At 51.9% G+C, this 19,382-nt stretch overlaps 2 protein-coding genes across 3 annotated transcripts; one reads left to right on the top strand and one right to left on the bottom strand.

The window, feature by feature from the left end:
* Positions 1–8,631, top strand: HSH2D (hematopoietic SH2 domain containing). Its single transcript, XM_032412259.1, has 6 exons — positions 1–71; positions 2,381–2,526; positions 3,734–3,823; positions 4,828–4,993; positions 5,465–5,599; positions 7,961–8,631. The coding sequence occupies exons 2-6, from the start codon at positions 2,402–2,404 to the stop codon at positions 8,516–8,518; spliced, it is 1,074 nt and encodes a 357-aa protein (XP_032268150.1). The 5' UTR covers positions 1–71; positions 2,381–2,401; the 3' UTR covers positions 8,519–8,631.
* Positions 8,632–10,174: 1,543 nt separating this feature from the next.
* Positions 10,175–15,511, bottom strand: CIB3 (calcium and integrin binding family member 3). 2 transcript variants are annotated; one of them, XM_032411661.1, is made up of 6 exons: positions 15,461–15,511; positions 15,227–15,261; positions 13,452–13,563; positions 12,347–12,494; positions 11,410–11,605; positions 10,175–10,196 (listed from the first exon to the last, which is right to left on the bottom strand). In XM_032411661.1, exons 1-6 carry the CDS (start codon positions 15,509–15,511, stop codon positions 10,175–10,177), a joined length of 564 nt encoding a protein of 187 aa, XP_032267552.1. The 2 variants fall into 2 exon arrangements, with proteins under 2 accessions (XP_032267552.1, XP_032267553.1); XM_032411662.1 differs by lacking the exons at positions 13,452–13,563; positions 15,227–15,261.
* Between the last annotated feature and the right edge of the window lie 3,871 nt (positions 15,512–19,382).

The raw sequence follows: 19,382 nt of genomic DNA on the forward strand, positions 1-19,382 counted from the left end.
TCGAAACCAAGGCTCCTGCGGGCTCTGAGGACAGCAAGAGGGAGAGCCTCAGCTGCCCAGGGATCTCTCAGGTACGTGCCGGGTGGGAATCCCTCACCAGCCCCATACCCACTTCTGTGCCTGCCCCATGCTGGGTGAGGCCGGGGCCCCAGGAGCCTCAGCTCCACCCCAGATTTCTAGAAGAAGGAGCATGGGAGCCAGTCTGGGCCAGAAGGAGGGGCAGGGTGGTAGAGACCAGAAAAGCAGGAGGAATTTTCAGTGGGAGCTGACCATTGAAAAATGGAGCTGGGGCTGGGAGAAGGGCGTTCCTGGCAGGGAAACAGCATGGGCCAAGGTGTGGAGGGAAAGAGAGCTTGGTCAGTTTGGGGTAGAGCAAGGATGTCCTTAGGGCTGGAGTACCGGGCACAAGGAGATGGGGGAGGCCCCAATGTCAGGGTCAGGAAGCTGAAACTTAGTATGGATTCATTCATCCCTGGATAGTCATTCATCAGCAGACACCCCTGCACCCTCATCTGTGCCTGCCCAACATCAGGTAGTGCTGGGACCCAGAAAAATCCAAAAGGACCTAGCCCTGGGCCGGGTCTCTAGGAGCCCTTGATGTGGGGGCGGGAGCTTTGTGCATCCGGGCCTATTGATAGTAAATGCCTGGGGGCAGTCGCCCAGGCCCGTGAGCTTCCCACAGACATCTCCCCTTGCCAAACCAATGTGACAACAGAACTGATCCCTGCGGTTCTTAGGGTTGCAAGCTGCCCATCAGCCATAACCATCTGGAAACTTCGAAGAAAAAAAATCTGTTACTTACCAGCCCTGACATGTACACAGCCAGGGGGCACACAACCAGGTTGCTGAGAGAGACACAGGCAGCGCACATGGCCCCGGGGTTCTGCTTTTATTGGGGTTGAGGGTGGGGGGCTAGGGTTTTGGGGGCTCACTCCTTATTGGTGAATATAAACTCTAAGAGCAGGAATTTAAAGCATGGGAAGAGAGAAAAAGAAAGGAAAAAGAAAAGAAAAGAAAAGAAAGAAGGGGGGAAAAAGTGATCCAAATGGCCAGTTATCTAAATCAACCAGGATGTCTAAAACAAAAGAGCCTCATGGCGGGGATGTGGGGTGGGGGTGGGGGGTGGACGGCGGGAGCATCCTGGCTCTTTATCTTGTCATGTGGCTTGCAGTGTGTTTATTCGCGATAGACTTCATTGAGTTAAAGCAGATGACTTGGCAGTCAAAGAAAGCTTAAGTCAGGCACTTGAATTACAGAAAGAAAAGCCAACTGTCAGGACTCACACTGCACACGGACACTTGAGCTCCACGAGGCAAGGCTAGGCAAAACTTAGGCAGGAACAGAGGGGAAGATGGGAGACAGAGAAGGCGGCCAAGGCTTTGTCTAGGTGAAGAGAAAGGAAAGCTGCCTGGAGGAGGGGATATTTTTGCTGGGTCTTGAAGGATAAATAGGAGTTCTCCCAGGTAGAAAAAAGAACAAACCTATATATATTACCCTGGGCTAGGACACTACTGGGTTCATGAATATTTATTATATACCCAGACTGTATAGTTCTGAACCGACTGTACTTTCCCAGGTAAATATCGTCATATCCCCAAACTACAGATGAAACTGAAGGCACAGAGATATTAAGTGACTTACCCAAGGTCACACAGCAGCTAAGTGGGGGAGCTGGGGCTGGAACCCAGGCTATCTGGCTCTGATTCCAGGCTCTTGATTGCTTTGTCACCCTGCTTTATTAAATATTTCTTAATAGATCTCTTTAATTTTACTCATCCTAGAATGCCTTTGGGCCTCTCCCCGGAGGGCGTGCTCAACATCTGTCTTCTGGCAGAAGGAAGTCAGTATTGACCGGGTTAGTCAATATGTTCCCACCCTCTGGAAACAGCCCAGTAACAATGACCTTCTGCAATAGTGAAACATTAGATAGGGTCAGTGTTGGGGGTGGGCCAGGTTTGGGACAGAATGAAGGGTCACCGTGAAGGGTCATGAGCAGACCACCCAGCAGGGCATGACCCTGTTGCTGGTTTTGTGTTGATTTGATACTCTTTTATAAATCAGGACTATTATTTTTCTTCAGCTCCTTGTCATTGGCTCACAAAGTCCAGTGTTATCCTGAGCTTAAAGGGAGCTTTCTAACACTTGTAGTAATGCTATAATAAGAATAGAAGGACAAGGAAAAATTCTTGGGGGATTTTTGGAAGGAGCCGATGAATGAATGCATAGGAGGTGCTCCAGAAACACAAACCAGGTTCAAGCCCGTTGCTCTGGCCAGTTTGGAGGACTTAACCAAGGAGGAGGCACCATGAGCTGTAAGAACAGAGCAAAATACAGGAGGTGGACCAGGCTTGACCCTCTCTCTCCTCCCTCTTACTGCCAGGTAACCGCTCCCCAGGAAGCCATGACAGAAGTGGGAAAGCTGCCCCCACCACTGCCCCCACGACTGGACTGGTTCGTGCAGACGCAGGTGGTTCAGCTGGCCCAAGAAGGGGTCCCCGCATGGTTCCACGGTGCCATCTCGAGAGAGTAAGGACACACACACCTTCCACCCTGCCCTTCACCCTCTTTCCTTGTCTGCCCCCACCTTGGGCAGATTTTCTGCAGAATTCTGGGCTCGGCTTGGTGAAAAGACCTCTGAAGTCCCGGGCAGGAGGGGACTCAGTGTGTGACCAGGGCCAGTTACTTCCCATCCCTGGACTTCAGCTCTCTCTGTACTAGTGACCACCAGACCAGCACTGCCAGGGACCCATCCCCCAAGGCCAGGTATCCGTAATCAATGACGGCAGGATGCAGCCTCTGAATCCTTCTTAACACGGTGTCCCAAACAGCTGCTCTCATTCCATCAGGGACATGACCTACGTGCACTTTCTACATTGGACTGAGTTCTGAGGACATGAACAAACTCACCTCATTAGTCACCTCCTTTGTCCCAAATGAACGAAGAGAAGAATGTCTATGGCCACCGTTAGCATGTAGGGACATTGAGAGAACGTTGTGAAAGCCACAGAGAGGGCTAATTGGCCACTTTCTCTGAGTTCTGGGGTGGGGGGCGCCCCTAAGAACATACTGTGAGCCACATGTTGCCATTTTAAAGTTTTTAGTAGCTATATTAAAAGAAGTAAAAAGAAACAGGTGGAATTAATTTTAATCCTATCTTTTCTTCAACCCAGTATATCCAGGATATTATCGCTTCAACATGAGTACTAAAAGCTCATCCATGAGACAGTATACGTTCCTTTATTTTGTAGTAAGTCTTGAAAATCTGGTATCCTATGCCAAAAGCACGTCTTAATTCGGACCAGTCACATTTTAAGTGCTCAGTAGCTACACGTAGTCAGTGGCCTCTGGAGTAGACAGCTCGGGTCTCAAGTCTCCCCATCTTGTCCTATAGAAGGCCACCTTCCTCTCTGTGAACCCACGATAACAATAGTAATGATGATAGTGAATACTAGTAATAATTTGGCGAGCAGTTACCAGGTATATGGGTATTTCAGGCATCGGGAAGGCAGGCAGGGGCTGTGGGGGATAGGAGAAAGTCTGTCCTGGGGTCAAGGTCATCAGAGGCCTTCTGCCACTGATGGGAACACCCCTGTGCCTGAACATCCCAAGGTCTGAAACAACAACAAAGGGTTTTAGGTTTGTTCAGTCCTGGGATGACGGGTGAACCAGGAGTCTGACCAGTATGCTGGGCAGCTGGATCGCAGCCATCTCCCTCCTGTGTGTGTCCTTCCAGGGATGCCGAGAATTTGCTGGAGTTACAGCCACTGGGATCCTTTCTCATTAGAGTGAGTCACAGCCACGTGGGCTACACACTGTCCTACAAGTAAGGCCCGGGCTAGGGGCCAGGGAAGGGGCAGCAGGGCTCCAGGGCTTCCTGGGAGGGGGCAAGGGATGCTTCATACCACAACTGCTCAGAGAGCAACTGGTGTAAAGTTCTGGCCAAAGCTGGCTGCAGTGAGTAGCTGCAGGTCCGGCTGTAACCAGCAGATGGGGGCTTGGTGGTAACAGCCTGTGTGTCTGAGAACAGGGGCTGCTGGGAGCCCAAGAGTGGCTACTTCCCTCCCCTAACCCCCTCCCGCTCCCCGCCCCCATCCCCTTCAGCCATCTACTTGGCAACTCTCTGACTCCACCTGGAGGCACATATTAGGGAAACTCAGGGCAGTCCAGCTCCTTAAGGCCTCAAAACCTGATCTGGTATCTCACAGGATTCAGCAACACAGAGTACTTTTCAAAAGCATTCCAGGCCAAAGGAATAAAAAAAGTCCAATGACTCCACTGCAGAGTTCCCACCATGGGAAAAGCTTAAACCCTGAGTCACACAGTCAAAAAGGCTTGGGGCTGCCATTTATATGCTGTGTGACCTTGGACAAGTTACTCAACCTATCTGTGCCTCCCCCAAGTCCTCATCTCTAATAATAGGAATGCTAAAATTAATTCAGAGTCTTGTGAAAATTAAATAAGAGATAGTAAGCACATGGTGGGCCATTAATACATGCATCCATTCATTAACAGAGCATTTATTGAGGGCCCGCTGTGTGCCTGGCGCACAGACTTAGCCTGGGGCCTGAGTCACATTTTCACTATCATCACTTCTATTGATCATTTGACCCTAGCCAGGCACCGAACTAAGCTTTTATCTGCAGTAGCTTATTCCACTTTCATGAGAAATCCCGAGGCCAGCCTTAGTCGCCCCACGTTACAGACAGGGAAACTGAGGCACAGTGTGGTTAGTGGCCTGCCAGTGTCACATGGCAAAAACATGCAGAAGGCTACTGGGAACCTGAACAGTAGGGCTGCAGCCTCCTAGCCCCAGCAGTGTTGCCACAGAGCCCAAAGCTGCTGCCGCCACTTCATGGTGAAGCTCTTGGATGACGGGAGCCTCGTGATCCCCGGAGAGGAGAAGGCCCACGCCTCGTTGGACGCCCTGGTCACCTTCCACCAGCAGCAGCCTATGCGGCCACACAGGGACCTGCTGACTCAGCCCTGTGGGCAGGTGAGGGTGGGACCCCGGTGGGCCATAGTCACCCTCGCAGGGGCTAAGCCCCCTGACTCATTTTGTTCCCACGCTCCCCATTCAACCTCTTGTGATTCTGTCACTCTCATGATCCCTGCCCTCCCTCCCACTGCCCCACCCATCCTGGTCTTGGTTCCCTGCCTCACCCCAGCCCCCCAGGCTAATTTGTTACAAGGGTTCATTTGGCGGGGTATAACCTTGGCTGATGTATAAGAATAGTGTATCTCCTTATAAGGCTCATGGCGGGGGGGGTGGGGTGGGGGGAGCAGCGGGTGAAGGAGGTGGGGGGTGGTCCTAGCCCTCAGAAGCTACTGTGGGAAGGGCATGCTTCCATACAAGGTTTGTGGGCAAGGCAGTTCCTGAGCCCCACTTTCTAGGGTTTGTCTGGGACCCTGGGACCACCCCATCTCCCTCCTTGGGGTTGAGCTGCAGGTTCCCTCTGCCCCACAGAAGGATCCAGCGAACTTGGATTATGAGGATCTCTTCCTTTACTCCAATGCATTGATGGAGGAAGTTGCCAGCCCCGCCCATGTCCCCAGGGAACATCAGAATCCTTCCTCCTGTCCCAGGGCTGCACCTGAGGAGGTATGTGACAGAAAGCTGGCACCTCCAACACAGGGGAGGGGCAGGTGCAGAGGTTGCCAGCAGCTGCCAGAGGAGACTTTCTAGAGTGAAAATTAGACCCTATAGCTCCAAGTACAAAACCTTCCAGTGATTTTTTCAAGACACTGCAATTAAAATCCCAACTGTGACCTCGGCTACTCCTCGTGCTCATCACCAGTCCAGCTCCAGCCCCTCTGCTATCCTTTCTGTTGTTCAGATACATCAAGCTAGGCTCAGGACCTTTGCATGTGCTGCTCCCTCCCTCAGGACCTTTGCACATGTTGGTTCCACCCACCTCAGGGCCTTTGCACGTGCTGTGTGTGCTCTGCCCCCGGATTTCCTATGCCTGGCTTCTTTCTTCAATTCTTCAAGTGTCTCCCTCCCCAGACTCCAGACTGAAAGTTGTCCCCTCTGCATTCTCCATCACCTCACCCTGTTTAGTCACTGCAGAGCACTCCTCACAATTTAAAAAGTCTTTTTGTGGGTTAAAAGTTTATTTGTGGGTTTTCACGTTTCCTGTCTGCCTCCCCTATCAGACTGTGAGCTCTGGGAGGTATTCACAATTTAAATAGTCTTTTTGTGGGTTAAAAGTTTATTTGTGGGTTTTCACATTTCCTGTCTGCCTCCCCTATCAGACTGTGAGCTCTGGGAGGCCTGAGAATCTGTCTGGCTTGTTCCCCCTATCTTGTTCATCTGTCTGCCTCTCCTCCCCTCAGAGAAGACCTGGCACAGAGAAAGTGCTCAACGAATGAATCTGTGGAGTAGATGAGTGAATAAATTAATGAATCCTACCTTCTCAGGGCTGATTGGACCTTCAGGAATCCCTAGGCTCAGTGTCCTCCATGCCCCTCACATGGCAGGGAAGTTCTGACAATAGTGGAAATGAAACAGGCTGGTAGGATGAACATCAGTGGGTGTGGGGCTAAGCGGTGAAGGGAACAGGGAAGACCTGGAGGAGGTGGCATGGACCTGGGACACATAGGATAAGGTGGAGTCAGTCACACACAGAGATGCAGGGAGGGTGTTTCAGGCAGAGAAAAGAGCACATGCAAAGGTCCTGAGGCTCAGTGTATTTGGAAAACAAAAGAACAACAAAAGCCAGTGTGTGGATGGAGTGGGGTGAGTCAGAGGGAGGTCGTTGGGAGGTGAGGGGCCAGGATCAGCAGGAGCCAATCATGCAGGGCCTTGGGGCAGGGTGAGGAGCTGGCGTTCTATTCCAGGTGTGCAGGGGGAGTCACCATGAGAGAGCCCGTGGCTGCCAGCTGCAGGAGGGGCTGCCTGGCAACAGTGGTAGAGGTGACAGGAAAGAGGCAGGGAGTCCAAGTGGGAGGGACCAGAAAAGGATCTCTGGGGGTGGAGCAAGAAGAGGATATTTGAGACATTTTAGAAGGGAGCCTGCTGATGGCTTGGAGGTGGGGGTGAGGGGAAGCAAGGTGTCGTCACGGTTTGAGTCCCTGGGCCCTCCATTATTAGGGAGGTGATCCCAGGATGTGCCACTAAGGGAGCGGGGAAGTGGGATGGGAGAGGGCAGCCCACGAAGGGTGTGTTAGGGAGCAGGTTCCCCTGTGGGCAACCGGGGCTTGGTATCCCTCGGGAAGGCTGGGACTCTGCATGGGACATGGACTTCTGTTATCCCACCTCAGCGTTGAGGAGTTGGGGTATTGATCCTCCATCTTCCATTAGGCCTTGGTCAAGTGCTGTTTCTGGGAGATTTTAAATCTCTGGCACTTCTGGCCTGCTGTGGGGCCAGAGAAGGACCCCGGGCAGAGTCCCCACTGCTGGCATTTGGGAGCGGAGCTGGGGGTACTGAGCGCTCAGGGCAAAGGGATATGGATGGGGCATTGTCGGCATCTGCCCCAAATGTCACCTGAACAACCAAGTAATCAGGGCCCGAGGACCACATCTGGCCTGTTTCTGTATGGCCCACAAGCTAAGCATGGCTTTTATGTTTTTGAGTGGTTGAAAAAAATAAAAAGTAATATTTCATGACCCGTGAAAATCAGATGAAAGTCGGATTTCCACGTCCATAAAGTTTTACTGGAACTCAGGCACACTCACTCATTGATGTAAGATCTCTGTTGTTTTACAGCAGAGACTATATGACCAACAAACCTGAAAAGATTTGCTCTCTGGCACTTTACGAAAAGAGTTTGCCAATCCCTGGGGGAGATAGTGAAGCTGTTCATGGGGATGGGGAGGGGGCATGGGATCAGGTTTGGGGGCTCACCTGGGGTCCTTCTCACCCCCCAGATGTCTGAGTGGGACCCATGTCCCAACCTCCAGGGCAGATTCCGAGCTTTGGTGGGTGGGACGGCCCCAGGTCTCACCTGCTCTCGGTTTCAGACCTCAGCCAGGCCGGTCCTGCTCCATCACCCAAGGGGAAGGAAGCCACCAGCAGAGATGGACAGAGCTTCTACGGAGGAAGCCACTTCCTCCTGCCCCCCAAAAGCTCCTCTTGAGAAGGCTTGCCGGAAACTCTGGAGGAACCTCAAGACGCTCCCCCAGACGGGCAAGAGGGTCCAGCATCAGCTGACATCCCACTTGCCTTCTACGAACTTGTCATCGCTCTGGAGTGCTGGGCCACCAGCAGCAACACACAGCTCGGGGGCCAGGCCAGGTGATGCACACTGGGAAGATAATGTCGACACAGACCGCTCTGCGGCCACGTCCCTTGCAAGCCCCTCGCAGCCCCAGGATCTGAGAGACCCCTCCAGGAAGGTCTCAAGATTGGCCAGCTGGAGCGAGGCGACCCCGAGGGTCAAGGGTTGGCACCAAGCAGTAGTGAGGACCCTGTCCCCAAAAGTGTCCAAACCAGAGAAAAAGGACTTGGCAGAACCCCAGAAGGACCGGCTCCCAGAGGAGTACCGCCCACCGCCACCCTTCGCCCCTGGGTACTGTTAAAGAGCTTTGCCCTGGCTCTGGGGGCTGCTCACACTGGACCCCTTACTGTCTACCCACCAGTCCTCAGGAACCTGAGAAATGTAATAAAGACATTGCTTGGGTCTAGTCCTGCAATTGCCGATCGTGTGACCTGGTTATTTGAATAATAATTATCAGTTACAGCAAGGGTCTAGGGCACGTACTGTGCCAGGCCCCCTGCCAAAGCCTCCAAGTTCACTATTTCTGTTACACCTCTGAGCAGGCCCAGCAGACAGGCTCATACTGCACACTTTAAAGAAGAGACTAAGGGTCAGAGAGGAGGACAGGCATGGCCAAGGTCACCCAGCTAGAGGGTGTGAGTGCCAGGATCTGAAACCCGGTCAGTTGGAGCTCTTTGGCCACATCCTGTGCACCTGGCTCAAGTCTAAGTAACATCCTTGCCTATAAACAGAGCTGTTCACACCTTCGTCCTGGGGTTCTCCTACAAATGAGGGAGGTGAGACTTGGAGAGGGCTTGGCACACAGTACACACTGCCGACACCAACTTCAGAAGCGTGGGAGCCCCTTTAAAGGAGAGAGGCAGCCCAGGGTCATGGTTACCAGTGGGTTCTGGGGGAAATCCCAGGTCGCATGGCCGTGGGACCTCTAGTGAGTCACTAGACCTCTCCGGGCTTGTTTTCTCACCTGGCAAGTGGGAAGAAGAGCAGCTCATCTTTCTCAGGATGAACCAACTGGATGCACATAAAACCTGAGGCTTTGGCTCACAGTGGGTGCTTAATAAGTGGAGGTTAGGGTGGGAGTGGGTGCTCTAGAAATGATGCACAGTGGAGGTGTCTGGGAAGGTGCCCTGGCAGCTAGTTTCGATCACAGGAATGACCACTCCCTGGACTGACGGGGCCTATAGATGGGCCCCAGGCCGACCACAGATGGAGTGGGTGTGGGGCTTCTCAAATCTGCAAGGTGTGTAGATGTCTGGGATCTGGAAAGAGGTGGGCCTGAGTTCAAGGCTGCCTTTGCAGATGACATGAGGTGTGGCCTTGGGCAAATCACTCTGTTCCCTCTGAAGTGTGATTGCTTCTCACCCACCCCGCTGGCATGCCATAGGCAGCCAATGCAATGGCAGAGAGGTGCTTCGTAAACTGTAAAGTACGGTGCCAGCCTCAGTGAATGACATTGCTGCCCCCTCCCTCGGAGGCCTCCTCTGGCTGTGCTAATGAATGAGCACGGAGTCCAAGCTTGGTCCCCTTGAGAAGCTCAAGGATTGGGGGGAAAGGGGACTTGAGAGGTTGGGGGTAGGGTTCAGCCTTGGGAAGCCCGGGGGTGAGATCACATGGGCCTCATCTCCACATCTGGTCTCTGTCCACCAAAACTCATAGCTACCAAGGCACTTCCAGCCCTCACGGTGGACAGAGATCTAGAAGTCAGCCACTTCCTTGCATAAATGGGGAGATCACGGCTCACAGAGGGTGCAGCCACACCCAGGGTCACACAGTGAGGGCAGAGGTGAGATCCCAGGCTTCCTCTCTCCCATCCGGCAGGTTTAAGGTGAAACACATGTCCTCCAAGCAGATGTGACTCAGTGACGTGTGTTTATTCCCAGAACCCAGGGAGACCGGATTCCACAGCGGAGTGAGGGGTCACCCCGTCCTCCTCTGACCTGATTTCTCCATGGTGCGCTCAGATGCGGATGTGGAAAGTGCTGTGTGCAAAAAGAAATGGAGTCATCAGGCAGAGAGGATGGCCCTCCTTCATCCCCCCCACGCTCCCTGAACTCTCCTGCAGGGAGTCCCTGAGACAGACAAGGAACCACAGGGGGAGATGGATCCCCTCAAGAACCCCAGGCTGTGGCCCCCCCCCGGTCCCCACAGGGGTGGAAAGCACACCTCTTTGGATCGGAGTTGACACTCCGGCTCCACCCCAGACTTGCCGTGGGACTCTAAGTGAGTGGGTACCCCTTCCTGGGCTTCAGTTTACTCCTCTGTAAAATGGGGATAATAGCCATCCTTCCTGCGTGGGGCTGTAGTGAGGGCTAAGGGGGCCAATGCACAGGGTGCTGTCGCCCAGGGATGCTGTCCTCGGTAGGGTTCATTCAATTGTCGTTATTCATGTCTCTGTCTGCTAGGAGACCAGCCACGCTTCTCCAGGGAGAGGAGGGGGGCACTCTGTGCATGTCAGGATGCCACCCATAATAACAGCCACGACAGCAACCCCAGCACACAGATACTGAGCACCTACTGGGTGCCAGGCGCCGCTCTAAAGTCTTCCAGGTACTAACTCAGGGGTCAGCCAACTTCTCCCGTAAAGAGCCAAATGGTTGATATGCCCAACTTTGTGCAAGGACTCAGCTGGGCCTTGTAGCTCGAAAGCAGCCGTGGCTAATACATACACAAGCAGGCATGGCTGTGTACCAATAAAATCACTGATGGACACAGATTTGAATTTCATATCCATTTCATGTGTCACGGAGTATTATTGGTCTTTCATCTTTTCCCCGCCATTTAAGAAATGTAAAAACCATTCTTAGCTCACAGGAGGTACAAAAACAGGTGGCTGGCCACCCCCTGTATTAACTCACTATCAGCCCGACTATGGGGGCTCTGATTCTCCCCAGGACTGCCAAGTACAGTTGTACACCCTGTTCACTGCAAAATGTTCAGGCAAGAGAAGACTGAAGACCAGCCATGTTCCATTCACCCAAAGAGCTGCGTCCACCCACAGGGGGTGCCCATGGGGTCCCCAATTATCCCCATTTTAAAGATGCAGGGACTGAGGCCAGGAAGGCTGGGGAAGTTCTCTAAGATCACAAATGAATGAATAGGGGAACTTTCACAAATGGAGCCTGCGAACTAGTTTTGTAGGAGCTGCGCTCAGACGTGGAAATGGATTGTGCAAAGTGGCAAGGAGCGTCACACCTGAGGAAGTCGGGTGCCCGCAGGATCATGTTCTGGAAGTCTTCCAGGGAGAGCCGCCCATCATGGTCGCCATCGGCCTCATCTAGCACCTTCTCACACACCAGGCTCACCTCCTCGGTGCTCAGCTCCCCCCGCGTCAGCTTGGTCACTGTCTGCTCCAGGTCCCACGCACAAATGTAGCCGTCATTGTTAAAGTCTGTGCAGCGGGATGGAGGGGATGTGGAGTGGGGGCACAGCGGGGGACAGGCAGGCTGGGCCTCTTGTCCCCATGTTACAGAGGAGGAAACTGAGGCACTGGAGAGATCCCAAGACCCTGGGGTAATGGTTGGGTCTTGCTTTGGAGTTGGGCAGAGTCCTGCTGGGAGGTCATTCATTCACTCCACAACTATTTATTGAGCACCTACTATGTTCTAGGCGCTGTGATAAATTTTCATTCATTCGGTCAGTCAACAAGTATTTATTGAGCACCTCCTTTTTGCCAGGCATGAGAGACAGATGGGGAAGAAAACAGATACTGTTGCTGCCCTTGGGTCTCATCAGAGAGAAATCAATAAGAACTGAACGGATTATGAACAGAAATTAAGCAGCACTGCTCCCTGCTGGGAGAGAACTAGGATGTGGGGTGGAGAGTGATTGAGGGTGGAAGCTGCTTTTGACCTAGACTTCAAGGTGAGCAGGAGTCAAGGGAAAGGTATTCCAGGCAGAGGGCACAGCAGAGGAGAAGGCCCGGAGGGAGGAAGAGTTTGGTGTGCTGGAGTTAGAGGGAGGCCCGTGTGGCTGGAAAGTAAGTAAGGGGATGAGGTCAGCAAGTACCAAGGTGGGGCGAAGCCCCCGGGGAGACATCTGCGACGGCAGGGCAGCCCCCGGCCCCAGGCCTGGTCTTGTTCTCACTCCCCACCCCACCCCACGCTCGCCCGCCCCCGAGCCCTGCACGCACCATAAATTTTAAAAGCATAGTAAGCTTTGAGGTCGCGGGGAGCCATTTCGCTCATCACGGAAAACATGTCCAGGAAGTTGTCCAAGGTCATGTGCCCGTCCCCGTCCTCAGAGAACACCTGGGCAATCCTCTGGCGGAACGGGTTGTCCTGGGGACAGGAAGCAGAGAGGCCATCCCTGACCGGGGACTCAGGGCTCCATATGGAATCGCTCTCCGCACCCACCTTCCTGAAACCTTCAAGTACCCACCCCCCGCCTTCAAACTTCCTCCTGCCCACCGTCCTGGGACAGGATTCCAGACAACTCCTCTCTCTGCCCCTGTGGTCTGGGTGGCCGTCACCCCACTTCTGGCTCCAGATGCAGCCACGTGACCTGGTTGAGGCCAATCAGAGATCGCTATCGATTGGCAACCGTGATTGGCTCTGGGGTAGGCAGGGTGACTCAAACTGGCCAATCAGAGGCTGCCCTGAAAGATGGCGACGGAGGGGCCTGCTTTCCCCTGGTTGCAGAGCTGACGGGAGTCTGGCACCGCTGGGGCAGCCCCGTCGGACAGGCTGCCTCAGCCCGAAGCCCCTTCCCGCCAAGGGGGAGCTGAGAGATGGAGGGAGACTCCTGAGCTCATCCGCAGAAACCCTGGTTCCAGCCGTACCTGGCGCTGGCTCTGCCCCCTGGAGTTTGTCCTCCTATGTTCCAATACATTTTGTCCCTCTCGAATGAGGTTTCTGTCCCTTGTGATAAAATAATGTCCGCTCAGTCACTCACCCCACAAGTCCCCTTCGGCAACACAAACTATGTGACGAGCATCCAACTGAGAAGAACCTGCCTTTGTAGCGGCTCCTGCTATGAAAAGCAGAACTCGCATTCCCTGAGTACCTGTCATGCAAGAAACCCCGTGCCAAGCCCTTTACCTGCATTATCTCATCGCAGCATTCCAACGACCCCGGCTTTCATTCCTGTCTCGGTCACAGCCTAGCTGTGTGACCATGACCAAGTGTCAACCTCTCTGAACCTCACTTCTTTCATCTGTAAAATGCATCCACTTCATAGGAAGCAGGGGACATCCCTACTATTTTTTTTCCCTGCCTGCCCCAAGGCCCCACGCATACCTTCAGCTCGGGCATGCTGCCGATGAGCTCGTAGGGCACCTTCACATCAGGACAGCTGGTATAGTCGAGGGGGACAAGCTGGGGAGCCAGGTCCTGGTAGCGATAGAAGAGCCTGGGGTGGGGAGGGAAACACCGGGAAGAGCTGGCAGATGGGATGGCGAGGACTTGTCCCTTTTCTCTCATTCTTGCAGCTGCTCACTACACATGGAAGGATGGTGGGTCCTCAAGAGTCATCAGCTCTGGGCCCAGTCCTCAAGCACACAGAGCCAAACACGGGCACCTCTACCCTCTGGGGGCAGGGCCAAAGTGGAGAGAGGGCCCCAGAGCTAGGGGAGACTCAAGTGGGGACATTGATACTGGGCTTTGAAGAGTGAGTAGGAGTTAACCAGGCTGGTGGGGATGGCAAAAGGGAGTGTGCTTAAGGTGAGATCATTTTACATCAAACATTCAGAGAATCTGAGTGAATCTCTGAATCTCTGGATATCATCACATTGTTGGCCTCTGACTGTAAAGACCCCCCATTCTCACATTTTCCTTCTCTCACCCCATAAGGCGAGCGTTCCCTAAATGGGGCAGAAAAGAGACAAAAGGCCAATATTCAGGGTTTTTTAATGCATGTGGGGCATTTCGCAAAACACCAAATGCCACCGACACTACCTAGATGGTGAGGCCAGCTCTCCACTCCAATGTCCTCACCTGCTGACACCCTATCTTCACTGGGGGCATCAGAAGCACAGCCTTGTAGAGGGCATCCTTGGTGAGTCAGAGGTCCCCAAGCTGCTAGGGGCTGTTTCTGAGGGAGATGGGAGCCCCTGGGTCATATGATGGCTAGGAACTCAAGGAGGTGGTATCCAGAATTTCAGTCCTGACCACCCAGGTCCCTGTCTGGGCCTCCTTAGGGAACAGCCTGGGTTTGGGCCTCTGTATGGCCTTGAGCATGTCCCTCTTCCCCTCTGAGCTTGTTATTCTGCTGACAAACAAGAAGCTCAGGACCGACGAAATGTCAGCCCTCAAACTCCTTGGAGCTCTGCCCATCTGCAGAGCTCAGGTCAGCCTCCCCTGCCCAAGCCTCAGTTTCCCCATCAGTAATCTGATCGTGATGGCCAGGGTGACCCTACGAGCTGTCCTCACCCAGACAATGGGGCTCACTGGTGAAAGGTGTGCCCATCAATAATGGATATCCCGTGCCCACACAATTGGGGCCTTGGCCCCTATCACTCTGTATCTGAACCCCGGCCAGCTTGGGTTTCACAGCTCCAAGTTCATGGGTCGGGGCCTCTGGACAATGGCCCCATGGGCTGAGCAGTAACGTGGGATACCCAACTATGCCTCTCTGCTCATGCCAGCGACCTGCAGCGGCCGCAGCCTGCCTACCTGCACCCTTACCTTGATGCCACCCCCACAACCCAGAGCTGACTCTAGCCTCTGCCCCCAGGTGCCCAGCCTCTAGTCCCAGCCTCTTCACACTGGCCTCAGGGGGATCTTTTTAACATGCTGATCTGTCTCCCCCCGACACCTCTCCCCGCTCACATACTCTCCATGGCTCCACACAACCCTTGGGAGAAAGGCCAAGCTAATCAACCTAGAGACCGTGACAATATGACAAGATGCGGCTTCTCAGCCTCCCCATCTCTGCCTCCATCCACTGACCGTGCCTGCAATCCCTCCCTTTGTGTTTTAACCACCACGCGGCACTCAGTCCTGTCCAATCGCAAACATCCTCCAACAATGGAGAGAAAGTTACCAGGTCTTCCTCCCTTTCTGCCCAGACTGACCTCATGATTTCCTTTCTTGTGAAGAAGGTGCAGTCCTGCGGAGAGAGATGTTGGCTTGGCCCAGAGCCTGCCTCAGTGGCGTCCTCCCTCTCCCTCCCACTGCATGCCCATCCCCGCCTGATGTTGCACACAGAGCTGCACCAGGAACCCTTGCCGACTGCACACCCGGACAAATGGTGCTGTCCCTTCTCAGGCAGGGAAACCAAGGCTGCCGAACCTGCCCATCACCCCTACCTGATATGCTTCCAGCTGCTCATGAGCGAAGACTGTCTGCTTGTTGCCCATGGTGAAGACCACTGCCAGGAGTCTGGGACAAGCTCCTGAAGCCCCCAGTCTCCTCAGGACCACACAGGTTGCCAAGCTGCGGCACATAAGCGTCTGGGCAAATGTCCCTGCCCTGGCTGTCACCTGCCCACCCGCCCTGTCACCCCCAGCCTGGTGAGATCAAGTTACAGCTGAGCTCTCTGGGCAACAGCCCGAGTATGCCCATGGCCACCAGGACAAGAAGGACTGTAGGAGGTCACAGAACAGCAGACCACATCTGCCACGACTGGGTGAGGCTGGGGGGTATGGGGTCCCTTCCAGAGACAGGCAGGGTGATGGAGAGACTGCAAGCAGATCCCAGCTCAATTACTAGCTCTCCACCCACTAGCTATGTGCCTTAGACAAGTCAGCTGACCCTCTCTAAGCCTTGTTTGTAAGATGGAAGTTATATTAGTACCTAGCTCATTGAGTTGTCCTGAAGATCTAACGAGATCATTAATGCAACCAAAGAAAAAATTTTTAACTCTTGGGTTTAAGCCAGTTTTAGGCACTGGGAGCATAATAACTGGGTGAACAAGCTGAATGAGGTCCCCAGATGTGCATTGGAGATGATGATGATGATGATGATGATGATGATGATGTTATAGCTTAAGAAAAGTGATCCAAGGTGTAAGTTAGAGAAACAGTCAGTTAAATAATACCAAACAGAATTCTTTATTGCAGGACTTGTCAGAGCCTTTTGCATGCTAATGTTCACCATGCATCCTCAATGTAGCAGCTGCCAACCTTATTAAGACCCAGAATTCTTTTGGGCAGAACACGTGGGAGTCAAAAGTTCTTAACCTGGTGCTCCATGCTCTTCTTCCTCTGGGTCTATCCTGTCTCTCCACTTTCTTCTCCTGCTAAGCCTTTTCCAGTGCCACACCCCAGCCCCCCTGAACTGCTCTTGGATCTTCCTCTTCCCTCTTCCCCACTCTCTCTGGCCTGGATGATCACAGTTCCTCCCAGTCTCATCAGCTCTCTTCTGCCCCAGTGTGTGAAGCCACCTTGTAGAATGTGACTATGATCAGGCTTTAAAGACCCCCTTTGGATGATTTAAAAGAAAAAAAAAATGACAACATCAAGTGTTGGAGAAAATGTGAGGCAACTGGAACTCTTATTAGTTGCTGATGGTGATGCAAAATAGTTCAGCCACTCTGGAAAATGGATCGGAACTTTCCCATAAGGGCGCCTGGGTGGCACAGTTGGTTAAGCCTCTGACTCTTGGTTTCAGCTCAGGTCGTGATCTCAGGGTTGTGAGATTGAGCCCTATGTCCAGCTCCATGCTCAGCGCAGAGTCCGCTTGAGATTCTCTCTCCCTCTGCCCTTCCTGCTCTTGTTCTCTCTCTTTCTCAAACAAATCTTTTTTAAAAAAGATCTTATTTATTGGGGCGCCTGGGTGGCTCAGTCGTTAAGCGTCTGCCTTCGGCTCAGGTCATGATCCCAGGGTCCTGGGATCGAGCCCCGCATCGGGTTCCCTGCTCCGCAGGAAGCCTGTTTCTCCCTCTCCCTCTCCCCCTGCTTGTGTTCCCTCTCTCGCTGTCTCTCTCTCTGTCAAATAAATAAAAATTAAAAAAAAAAGATCTTATTTATTTATTTGAGAGAGAGAGAGAGCACGAGTGAGGGGGAAGGGCAGAGAGAGGGAGAAGCAGACTCCCCACTGACCAGGGAGCCCGTTGCAGGGCTTGATCCCAGTACCCTGGGATCATGACCTGAGCCAAAGGCAGATGCTTAACCGCCTGAGCCACCCAGGCACCCCCTCTCAAATAAATCTGAAAAAAAAAAAAAAAAAAAAAAAAGAACTTTCCTATAGTTAAACATACACTTACCATGTGATTCAGCTATCCCACTATGAGTAGTTATCCAAGGGAGATGAAAAGATGTATGGGCACATGAAAACCTGTACATGCCCACAGCATGGAGAAAACACTTGCAAATCATATATCTGATAACGTACTAATCTCCAGGATATATCTAGAACTCCCACAAGACTACAATAAAAAGACAAATCGCCCAAATAAAAAAAAAAAATGGGCAAAGATTTGGGGAGGGGATGAATAGATGGAACACAGAAGATTTTTATGGTAATGATTTTTTTTTTTTTTTTAAGTAGGCTCCACACCCAGCATGGAGCCCAATGCAAGACTTGAACTCACAACCCTGAGATCAATGCCTGAAGTGAGATCAAGAGTCAGATGCTTAGCCAACTGGGCCATCCAGGCACCCCTATGGCAGTGAATCTATTCTGTATGATACTGTAATGGTGGGTACATGTCATTATATATTTGTCCAAAACCATAGAAGGTACAACACCAAGAGTGAACTCTAATGTCAACTTTGGATAATATGATGTGTCAATGTAGTAAGTTCAACACTTGTAACAAAGGCACCAATCTAGTGGGGGATGTTAATAGTGGGGGAAGCTGTGGGTGTGTGTGGGCAGGTTGCACATGGGAAATCTCTATACCTTCTGCTCCATTTTGTTGTGAACCTAAAACTGCTCTAAAAATAAAGTCTATTAAAACAAAACAGAACAGGTAAAGGATTTGAGGAGACATCTCTCCAAAGAAGATATACAAATGGCAAATAAGCATATGAGAAGATGTGTAACATCATTAATCATTAAGGAAATGCAAACTAAAACCACGATGAGATACCAATTCACACCCACCAGGATGCTTATAACAAAAAAGACGGACAATAGCAAGTTGTTGGCCAGGATGTGGAGATACTGGAACCCTCATACACTGCTGGTGGGAATGTAAAATGGGGCAGCTGCTTTGGAAAACAGTTTGGCAGGTCTTTAAAAAGTCAAACATAGAGTGCCTGGGTGGCTCAGTCAGCTAAGCGGCTGCCTTCGGCCCAGGTCATGATCCCAGGGTCCTGGGATTGAGCCCCGCATCGGGCTCCCTGCTCCACGGGAAGCCTGCTTCTCCGTCTCCCACTCCCCCTACTTGTGTTCCCTCTCTTGCTGTGTTTCTCTCTGTGTCAAATAAATAAAATCTTAGAAAAAAAAGTTAAACATAGTTATCATATGACCCAGCAATTTTCACTCCAAGGTGGAGAGAATTGAAAATATATGTCCACATAAAGACTTGTATGTGAATGTTCATAGCAGCATTATTCACAATAGCCCCAAAGTAGAAACAACTCAAATGTTCATCAATGGATGAATGGATAAAGAAATTGTGGTCCATTCATACAACATAATATTATTCAGTCATATAAAAGGAATGAAGCACTGACGCACGCCACAATGTGGATGAGCCTTGAAAACACCATGCGGAGTGAAAGCGGTCAGACACAAGCGTCCACTTAGTGTGTGATTCCATGTATATGAAACATTCAGAATAGGCAAATCCATAGAGGCAGAAAGCAGCTTTAGTCATTGCTAAGGGGCTGGGGCAGGGGGATGGGGAATGACTGCTCAAGGGGGGTGGGTTTCCTTCTGGAGTGATGAAAACGTTCTGGATAGCGGTGATGGTTGCACAACTCTGTGAAGGTGATAAATCTCACTGAACTGTGCACTCTAAAGGGTGACTTCTATGGTATGTGAATTATATCTTCGTTTTTAAAAATATCTGTACATGAAGAGTGATAGCGACTTTATGCATAATTACTAAAAACTGGAGACAACACAAATGTTCTTCACCTGGGAAATGGTTAAACAAACTGGGGTCTGTCCATACAATAGACTACTACTCAGCTATAAAACAGAATTAACTACTGATATACACAAAATGAATGAACCTCAAATGTGTTATGCCAACTGAAAGAAGCCAGACTCAAAAGGCTACCTATTGGATGATTCCATTTATATGACATACTCAAAAGGACAAAACTATAGGGACAG

Source organism: Phoca vitulina, unplaced genomic scaffold (assembly GCF_004348235.1).
Source record: "Phoca vitulina isolate PV1807 unplaced genomic scaffold, GSC_HSeal_1.0 scaffold13, whole genome shotgun sequence".
NCBI classification, from domain to species: Eukaryota; Metazoa; Chordata; class Mammalia; order Carnivora; family Phocidae; genus Phoca; species Phoca vitulina.